This window comes from Micromys minutus (assembly GCF_963924665.1).
Source record: "Micromys minutus genome assembly, chromosome: 10".
Lineage (NCBI taxonomy): Eukaryota > Metazoa > Chordata > Mammalia > Rodentia > Muridae > Micromys > Micromys minutus.
In genome coordinates, this window is record NC_137979.1 from 13,075,979 (window position 1) to 13,086,975 (window position 10,997).

The window sequence follows — 10,997 nt, forward strand, 5'->3', positions numbered from 1 at the left end:
CCTCCATCGCTACAAAACAACCCCAGAGTTCAGAATTCTGGCTTCTTTGTAGCTGTCTTTCCAAGTCCTGCCTTTTACTCTTCAATCCTCTGCTGCCAGTGATTATGAAACTCAGCAGCTCCAACAGTCTAACCCGGGGAGAGTGGCAGCAGATGGCTTAGGTAAAAGTACTTGCCATGGAAGCCTCACAATCTAGAGTTGATACCTGGACCAAACGTGGACGTGGACGGGAACACTGACTCCACACACCGGATGTGACATGCATTCCTCCTTTCCTCATTCCATATATATATATATATATATATATATATATACATACACACACACACACTAAGAAAAGCAAAATGAACAGAACAGCTTCACTGGGCTTCTCTCAATTGGTGCAGAAAAAGCACTGTGGTAAAATTCAATGCCTTCCCCAGTTCACCTAGGACTAGGAAGGCACATCCTCAACATCAGTAAAGTTAGCCCACGCCATAGTGAAAGGATGAAAGCTCCCTCTCTAACAGCAGTGACAGTTAGCCTTGGGCCCGAGCACTTGGGCTCTCTGAGGCTGAGGCCAGTCTGGTCTACAGAGTGAGTTCCAAGACAGCCAAGACTGTACAGGGAAACCCTGTCTCGAAAAAAACCAGCAAATAAGAGCTCAGTAACATTAGTGCGTCCATGCTTGGCCCTGCTCCTCATCACTATACTCCGAGTTCCAGCTAGAACACTGGCAAGGGAAAGCAACAGAGGACAAGATTGAGAAAGAGACAGAATCTTTATTTACAGACAACATTAGTTTAGTTTTGGTTTTGTTGTTGTTGTTTTTTTTTTTTTTGGTTTGTTGAGACAAGGTTTCATTGTGTGGCCCTGGCTGGCCCAGAACTCACAAAGATCCCCTTTCCTCTGCCTCCTGAGTGCTGGGATTAAAGACCTGTGCCACTATGCCTAGCTTACCATGATCTTTTTTGAGATGGAGTTTCACCAGGAAACATTAGCTATCATTAAACTCACAGAAATTTGTTTGCTTCTGAATTCTGAGATTAAAGGCATGTACCATCACACCTGGTTCACACCATCTTTTATATGTGAAAAGTTCTAAAGAAATAACAAAAAAAATAATAGACAGTTCTATCAAAATTGCAAGATACACATTCAACACAAATATCATTACTGTGAGCTGACTATGGTACATACTCACAGCATTTAGAAAGCTGTGGCAGGAGGATTGCCACAACTTCAGATTCAAGAACAGCTTACAATTCCCCCTCCATACTACTATGTCTCTCAGACCACCTTTTCCTGTCCCACATGTATTTTCTCCACTACAGCTATGCTCACCTAACTCAGGTGCCTTTTTTTCCCTAAAAAATGTGACTATGCTCATATATGTTTTTTAGATGTCCCTAATGACATTTGATCAGGCCAATGCATTTCCTTTATCAGACCAGGGGGTAATTCCAGACTTCCATGACTGGATCTTGGCTTTGGAACATTGTTTCACTTAAAGTATCACCTGGGTTCTAATGCTTAAGAGTTTCCCCTGTACCTCCAATAAATTGAGCCAAATTAGTGGCTTTCCCTGCCTTCTGGTTGCTTCTTGATAAAGTTAATTTGGAAAAATTAAGGAAGAATTCATCAAAGTCACAGGGCATTAAGTTAAGTAGAGTCACGACCTGCAGGTGGCCAGTGTGATAAGCTTCCCTTCCACATGGCTGCTAATGAGATAGAACGGGATACAAGAACTCAGGCATCACTGCTGAGTGTGGCCTTTCTCCTGTCCTCGTGGCTGCTCAAGAAAGGAGGTGAGAACACAGGAGGATCTGCAGACGGTGTAGTGGAAAAGACAAAGGAGACATGGAAAACTTTTCAGTGTACCCCTTTTTGTCTTGGACAGGAAAAGGTACCCCTAACTGTGTCAGATTAATCCAGACCTTCAGAGAAAGAAAGGCCTAGTACTTCTCTGCTCTCAGTTCTGGCCTAGATTTAGACTGAAATGGCTTAAAAAAAAACTACTGTAGTTTTTCCTTATCCTACAAAAAGCTCTTTGTAGGAATGAGAACACTTAGAGTTCCTTAAGATTGCCTGTTCCCCAAAGCTGGTACATTCTGATAAGGGTACCAACTTTCAAGGTCTGAAAGGGTATCTGAAAGCTAACACAGATAAAGGCCGACACCTCTGTCAGCTTGATCCTCCTTGGCCGGTAGTGCTGGCTGCCCCACGTCCATGACCTTACAAAGTTTTGTATTAACTAATTAAATATATATATTTACATATATACACACATTTTTTCTTACTTATTAACTTTATCTTCCGCCCATTGCTGGCAACAGCTTTTGGGATAGGTCCTGCTCCAGCTGTTTAGGACCCACATGAAGACCAAGCTGCACATCTGATACATATGTGTGGGGAGGCCTAGGTCCAGCCTGTGTATTTGGTTGCTGGTTCAGCGTCTGAGAGCCCAAGAGTCCAGGTTAGTTGATTCTGTTGGTCTTCCTATGGAATTAATATCCCCTAAGGGAAGCTTACAAACTTTAAAGGTACCTTTCCATCGCTGTGATAGAACATCATGACCACAACTTACAAAAGGAACTTTGGTTTATGGTTCCAGAGAGTTAGGCTCATAATGGTAAAGGGAGCATGGCAGCAGCAGGCCTGACGGCTGGGGAAACAAGCCAAGAGCACATTATCTTGAAAAGCAAACACCAACACTCAGGAGGCAGAGACTAGACATAGCAAACTCCAGGACAACAGAGTGATCCTGCCAAAAACAAACAAACAACCCCCCAAACAAACAAAAACCAATCCCTCAAATACAAAAAAGGAAGCAAGCAAACAAGATCCCCAACCAGCCCCCAGTGACTTATTTCTTGCAAGGCCACACCTCCTACACCTACCCAAACTGCACCACCAACTGGGACCAAGTGTGCAAACATCTGAGCCTATGGCTGACACGCTCATTCAAACCACCACGTTTTTGGTTTTGTTTTTAATGTATATGGGTATACATTAGATGTATGTATACCATGTGTATTGCATACCACATGTGTGCAATGTGAAGCCAAAGGAGGGCATTAGATCTGCTGGAACTGAAGTGACAGCTGGTTGTAAGCCACTATGTGGACACTGACAATTGAATCCAAGTCCTCTGGAAGAGCAGCCAGTACTCTTAACCACTGAGCCATCCTTCCAGGCCCTAAAAGTCACTGTTTTTTTAATGCTATGATATAAATATGCTTCAAGTAAAACTGGATCACGAAGTTTATCCATGGAGAGAACACAGGCCTCTGCCTTGTCACTCCAGCATGGCAGCTTTTACAGGGTTCCTCTGATGAGTGCTGATGGCACACACTGGATTCAGTGAGGTCGTGCTATCTACCCGTTGCCTCTACCTGCTACTTACAGCTCATTCAAAAGCAAAAGCACCATTACAGGTCATTCTCTGACTGCCAGAGAACACAGAGACGTTTAGCCGACATGTGCTTTCATTTTCTCCTCCTCTACAAGGAAAACCTGTTTACTGAGCACACTGCAAGCGGGTAACAGACTGAGAAGTAACTTGAATACCACTGCAGGCTGGCTTGTGTTTTCTATGAGCTTTGCCTGGGTACTTACAAACCTCATAGTTTAACAAAATGCATGCATGTAGTTTAAACGTAATTATTCTTTAATAAGATGGCCCATTTATTTGCTAATGTTATATATCTCGTGAAGTTAAAGAAGGGAGGCAGAAAATAGAAAAATCAAATATATTAGAACAACATTTGGGCTGGAGAGATGGCTCAAAGGTTAAGAGCAGTAGCTGCTCTTCCAAGGACCCCAGTTTAATCCCCGGCACCCACACGTCAGTTCACAATTGTCTGTAACTCCAGTTCTAGAAGATCTGACATCCTCAACACAGACACGCATGCAGGCAGAACACCAATGGACATAAAATAATAAAAAATTAAAAATCCCACCAAGGGTTTTAAAAAAGAACTAAAACTTAAAAACCCATTTTTAGTCACAAAGAATTTATGTATAAGATTTTGCCCTATGTTAAGTTAGCTACATATTATGAATGAGAAAGATGAAGACAAAGCTACAAAACCTTAAGTCAGGAAAGGCCTGAATTATATACAGTATATAGAGGATGAGACTTAGAAATAATGACAATATTAAATATACTTTCTTTTTTCTTTAAGACAGGGTTTCTTTATGTCGCTTTGTCCTGAAACTCACTCTGTAGACCAGGTTGGCCTCGAACTCACTGCCTCCTTTGTACTGGGATTAAAGTCACAGGCCACCACCCCTGACTTAAAAATAGTCTGTTTTGGCCAACACCTAAAATACCTGCTCTAGTCTCCTATCTGTTGCTGTGGTAAAGCATTCTTACCAAAAGCGACTCAGGGAAGGAAATAGTGATTACAGTCCACAACTGTGGACGTCAGAGCAGGAACTCAAAACAGAAACCAGGGAGGCACACTGTGTGCTGCCTCATGCTTAACTAGGTTTCTTATGTAGTCCAGGACCATCTCTCCAGACAATGGTGCCACCCACTAGAGACTCAGCCCTCCTACACCAATAAACAAGACAATCTCCCACAGACATGTCCATGGGCCAATCTAAGCTGAGCAATCAACCAATTAAGACACACACACACACACACACACACACACACACACACACACACACTCACACTCGTAATTCTAGGATGTGTCATGTTAACCCAACTGGAAAATATAACCAAAGGTTAAAATAACTGGCATCTTTTTCAATTGTCTAAGGAGTCATACTCCCTAGAAATTAGTTTAGAACCACATGAGTTTTTTTTTTTTTTTTTTTGGACAACCATTCTTACTAGTGATTTTCTTCCTGATAATGAAAATGCTGCCCAGATTCAGGATTTCAGATTTTGTTCAATTTAAATATTCCTCCGCTCTCCTTAATTTAAAAGAGGAGGAGGAGGAGGAGGAGGAGGAGGAAGAGAAAGCATTAGGCTGGTTGGTGGTGAGGCACGCCTTTAATCTCAGCAGTTCTGAAAGGTGAAGCAGGGGGATCACGGCAAGTTATCAGCCCAGCCTGAGCTACAGAGTGAGAGACTGGGTTTCAGTTTCCCTTCCTGCTGCTGTAACAAGAACAACTTAAGGGAGAAGGGCTCATTTGGCTCACAGTTCCAGGATACCATCCGTCTTGGCAGGGAAATCACAGCAGCAGAACTCTGGGAGAGAGGTGGTCATATTACACCCAGTTGAAAGCAGAGAGGAATGGACTAATGCATGCCCACGTACAGCCTGCTTGTGTACAGCCTGTCTTCTTCACTGTTACAAACACCAGGATCCCTGTCTAGGGAAATTTCTAATCTATTAACATAACCAAGATAAACTCCTACAGATATTTCTTATGGAGACTTTCTTCCCAGGTGAGTCTAGACTACATTAAGTTGACATTTTTACATCTCTACCACAGAAACAAATTCCAATGAAAAATTAAAAATTTTTATTAATATAGGTATTTCACTGGCCTCTTTATGAAAACTTAACAGCCTTTTGTGCAAAATAAAAAGGATGATCCTAAAACTCACATGGAACTGCAGTGGTTCCATAAGACCAAAACAGTCCTGAAAAAAAAAGCTGAAGACTCACTCTTCTAAATTTCAAAACTCACTATAAAACAACAATAACTAAAGCCATCAGATTTAATTAAAAACAAACAGACCTTTAGTGATCATGAGCACTAAGAGTATAGCTGAATGGTAGTCTGCTTTGTTGGCTGAAACCTTCCACATTTTGTGTAAAGGGCAGAGAGGGAAGAAAGACCTTAGGAGCCTTCCTTCTGGCTCTCTACCTCATTTGTTTGAGACAGGGTTTCTCACTGAATCTGGAGCTTGTCAATTCAGCCAGACTGGATGGCTAGCAAGTCCTAGAGATCCTCCTGTCTAAGCCTTCCCAGTGTGAGGGTTACAGGTGCACATCACCAAGATGTGCACATCATCAAACCCAGCTTTCTGCATGAGTGCTGGTGATGGAACTCCAGTTCCCATACTTGTACAGCAAATACTTTATTGACAGCCTCACTGGCCCATTTATTTTGTGATTGTTGTTTTTCCCTAGGTTAAATTTAAAAAACCAGTGTGTGTATATTATACCACATATGTACAGGTACCCAAAGAGGCTAGAAGAGGGAACCAGAAACCCTGGAGCTGGAGTTACAGGTGGTTATGAGCCATCTGACATAGGTGCTGTGAACATAATTCAGGTCTTCTGCAGGAAGGAGCAGCCAGTACTCTTTACCAGTGAGCCATCTCTCTAGCCTCTCATTTTGTAGTAAGGTCTCACTACATAGCCCAAGTTGCCCTCAAATTTGTTTTCCTGATCAGTTTTCTGTATGCTGGGATGACAGGTTTTTTTCTTTGTAACTGATCTTTAAAGGTGCCAAGTTCATTCAACAGACAGACTTCAACAAATGATGCAGGGCTAATAGATCTCCATATACCAAAATAATGAGGTGGGACAGACAACATCATATGGAAATAAAATTTAAAAAGTGGATCAACTGTGAAATGGCTCAGGTCCTGAGTTCAATTCCCAGCAACCACATGATGGTTCATGATCATCTATAAAGGGATCTGCTGCCCTCTTCTGGCATGCAGGTGTACATACAGAGCACTCACATTACATAAACAACAAATAAAAAAATAAATGTGGGCCAGGCGGCTGGAGAACAGTTGTTAAGAGTACTGTCTGCTCCTTCAGAGAACACAGACTGATTCCCAGCACCCGTACGGCAGTTTACAACTGTCTGTGGCTCCAGTTCCACAGGGGATTCAACCCTCACACAGGCATGCATGCAGGCAAAACATCCCAATACACCTAATGTAGAAATAAATATGGTTTTTAAGTGGATGAAAGACAACTAAGACTTTAGGCCAGCAAGATGGTTCTGAGGGTAAGAGTGATTGCTGCCAAGCTCGAAAATCTTGGTTCGATTCCTGAAAACCACACGGTAAAGGAGAGAGCTCTCACAAGTGTACCTCGGACCTCTTGACACATTCTGTGGCATCTGTGCATCCATACGGTGCAGACACAACACACGAATGAATAAAAATGAACACTGTAAGACTCAGGAAAAAATACGTGCACTTTCTGGACACAAGATTTGACAATGACTTTAAAATTGAGCCTGGATACCGCTCAGTGTTAGAACAGTTGTTTAGCCTGTGCAAGGCTTGGAGTTTGTTGCATAGTCAAATTTCTCCAAAATAAACATAACCAAATGGCCAACAACTAAGTGAAAAGTAAGTATCATTGGTCAATAAGCCTTTATGAAAATGTAAATTAAAAAACAGAGTAGCTTCTCACACATGCTAGGATGATGTTAAAGTAACAACCTGAAAAGCAAATGTTACTAAAGCACGCAGGAAAACTTTGGGGAGTCCTGAAAAGTTAAATGTAGCTGCCACATATCCCAGCAATTCCACTCACAGGACTCCCATAATTGTAACAGCTACTCAAACAGACACTTGCAAATCAGTTTGCAGCCAGTCCTAATTACAATAAACAAAAGGTAGAAGCAACTCAAATGAACGCCAATTGATAAACATGGTGTGATACATCAAACCAATAAAATGCTCATCCGCAAAAAAAGAACAAAGTACTAACAGGTGCTACAATGTAGATAGATTTTTAAAAGGCTTCATTAAATTAAATAAATCTGGCACAAAAGGCCAGGCCTTTTATTTATAGGAAATGTTTAGAACAGGCAAGCCTAGGCTAGAAAGGGGCTTAGAGCTGTCCATCTTGTCAAACTTCAATAATCATACTGGAAGGTGGGAGCAGGAAGATCAAGATTTCAAGGCCTGGGTGTCTGGAGTTAGGCCATCTGCCTTCTGCAATTCCTAAATAGCCACTACTTCCTGGAACATTGAGCAACACTGAGCTCAGTTTCAAGACCTTGGCTTTTGTTTCTTTAGGGCCGGTGTCAGAATTCATGTTTCAGTTTGAAAAAATATCACACAACAAGCTTAAATTTGGTAAAATATGGTTAGAGATACAGAGATGGTGCAGTGCTTAAGAGTCAAGCACCCACATGAAGTGGCCCATCCCTGCCTATAACTGCAGAGGCCCCAGTACCCTTTTCTGGCCTTCAAGGGCACAAGCAAACATGTGATAAGTGCTTACACACACACACACACACACACACACACACACACACACACACACCCTCTCTCTCTTCATACACGAAAATAAAAATAAGATAAATTGATTATTCCAGTTTAAAGAAAGAAAAAAAAAAGTTTATGGCCAGCCCCCACTACCTAGTAACTTTATGGTTAGCCTCAACTACATGAATGAGACTCTAATTAAAAAACCCAACTCCCTAGTAACAACAACAGAGCAGGTTAATTGTGGTGGGCATGACAGAGATAACAACGGTGCTTGCTCCTTTAAAGAGACAAAGTTACCCTCTGGAACTAGATAATATATAATGGTCATAGGAGCCATTCTTTACCACATTTAAGCTTGTAAGACATTTCCTCCAAATTGAAACAGGAATCTCCCCAAAAGCCAAGGTTCTGGAACTGAGTTCAAAGTTCCAAGAAGTAGCTATTTGAGGATTGCAGAAGGCAGCTGGCCCTAGTGGCAGAGACAACAGACCTGGCAGTCTGACCAAACAGCTTATCTAAGGAAAACAGCTAACATCTCATTCTGCCTCAAACAAATCTCTCTCTCCCCATTCCCTATCTTTAGCTACAAAAATCCCAGCCTAAAGCAAGTAATGTGTATTCACTTGGACCCTGGTCATTGAGTGCTGAGGTCCCATGCCATGGTCATGTCATAGTTAGAACTACAAACACCACTTCTCTGGCACTAAATATCAATTCCTCTAGCTGTTTGAGGTCATCTAATTTCTCGTCTTCTATTTCTTCCTACAAACTTAATTCTTACTTATCCTTACAGAATAAAATATGGCTGACCAGGGGGCGAGACTAAACTCCAAACTGATTGACTTTCTTTCTCTACCTCACCTGCACTGTCTCTATATAACTTGTCAGCTGCAGACAAGATGGAAGACTGTCTTCTAGGATTGCCAGCTCTCTGAATAAAATACTGCTTTAAAGATGCAATTCCTATGTACTGATCGGTAATGATAAAACAGCAATGATCTCTTTTTATTCCAGCTTTGGCCTTCTAAGTGCCACGATGGGACAGTAGTAAGAATCTCTGGCTTGGTCTACAGAGTGAGTTCCAGGACAGACAAGGCTACACCACAGAGAAACTCTGTCTCCAAAAACCAACCAACCAACTATCGAGAGAAAGAGAATCCCTGGCCTAGTTTGTGTTTATGTGGCAGAGACAGGAAAGTGGTTCTCCTTAAAAAAGACATTTAAGGGACTGGAGAGATGACTCAATGGTTAAGAGCACTTGCTGCTCTTTCAGAGAACTTAGGTTCGAGTCCCATATCCCACATGGTGGCTCACAACCATTTGTACCTCCAGTTCTAGGTGATCTGATACCTACCCACTTCTTGCCTCAGTGGGCACTCGGGCAATACATAAGCATACAAGTAGGCAAAAACACCCATAGATATTAAAAAAAAAAAAAAAAAAAAAAGGACATATAAGCAGTAGTTAGGCTGGATGTCAGCTTGTAACTCCGGTACTTAGAAGGCAGAGACAAAGAGATCTCCTTTGTTCAAGGCCAGTCTGGTCTACTTAGCAAGTTCCAGGGCAGTCAGAGCCTATAGCTACATACTGAGACCCTGTCTCCAAAATAGAAAAGAAAAAATTACTACTCAAAGACATTTTAAAGAGGTGAAGTTAGGGGCTGGAGAGATGGTTCAGTGGCTAAGAGCACTGACTGATCTTCCAGAGGTCCTGAGTTCAAATCCCAGCAACCACATGGTGGCTCACAACCATCTGTCATGGGATCTGATGCCCTCTTCTGGTGTGTCTTAAGACAGCTCCAGTGTAATAAATTTTAAAAAGAGGTGAAGTTAGAAACTAACCTTGGCTCCTCCTTCCCAGTCTTTCAAAACTAGAAGCAAAGGTCTGGGGATCCAACTATTCACGGCTCATAGGAAGGCCCTCCAGCAGAGTGATAAAGTAGCAGTTTATTTCTCATCTTCCCTTTGTCAGGAAACAATCCCCCCCACCCCTTTACCTTAGAGTCAGCCTATAGGAGTAGTAATTGACTTCTCTAGTTCCAGAACCTAAGAGTTACCCCTAGGGTTTCCACTTCAACTGAACTTGAGACTCACCAAGGAAGAATTTTTAAAACACAAGTCTCCTCACAATCGCTCCAGACCCAAAGAAGAGAGACCGATCCTCTACTGGTATTTGAGGCGACCAGACAGATACGGTGAGTAAAGATCTATCAAATGCGTGAAAAGATTTACAAGAGGCTAGGGAGAGCCTGAGGTGTGAGGACCGCCAGGAGGGGCCCTCCCGCAAAATAGGCGGAGTCGCTTTAGCCAGGGCTCCCTGTACCCACACCATTGTGGGCGTTCCTCAAGGTTCCTAAATGCTTCTTACCCGCCTCATGCGACCGTTGGACAGCAAGTCGGCGATTCCCTTGGCAGCATCGTTTTTCTCCGCCACGCAGAGAACTTTTCGCACTCCTCGGAAGGCCACTTCCATGGCAGCGCGGGACAGGGCACGGCCTCCAGGCCGTCGCTGCCACTGAAACGCTAAGAGGGTGACTGGGAAGATCATTCCCTAGGTCCTGCGCCAGCAGCAACTCCACGGGTTCCCGGGCATGTTGGAGAACCCAGAGGAAAAGCCCTCCGAGAGCCACTTTAATAATGCACTTTTTCCAAGCAACTGACGCCTCGTTTAGAAACCCACACCTCCGAGTCCCGCTTAAACTCGCGCTCACAGACAACTTCCGCCTACTGCGCCGCAAGCAACCTTGAACTACAACTCCCAGAATGCCTCATGTCCCGGGCACGCTCATCCAACACCGTTTCTCCTTCCTTCTACACCACTGTATTCTACTTTCCCTTTCTTTACGACAGTGATTAGTTAACGGGACTTG

The 10,997-nt window shown here is 42.9% G+C and overlaps 1 protein-coding gene across 1 annotated transcript in view; it reads right to left on the reverse strand.

The window, feature by feature from the left end:
• TOP3A (DNA topoisomerase III alpha) overlaps window positions 1–10,808 on the reverse strand; it is a 32,313-nt gene extending 21,505 nt beyond the window's left edge. The window contains exon 1 of the mRNA XM_080922215.1: window positions 10,496–10,808. Within this exon, the coding sequence (XP_080778341.1) occupies window positions 10,496–10,675 (180 nt within the window). The 5' untranslated portion in view covers window positions 10,676–10,808. The remainder of the gene's footprint in view (window positions 1–10,495) is intronic.
• Between the last annotated feature and the right edge of the window lie 189 nt (window positions 10,809–10,997).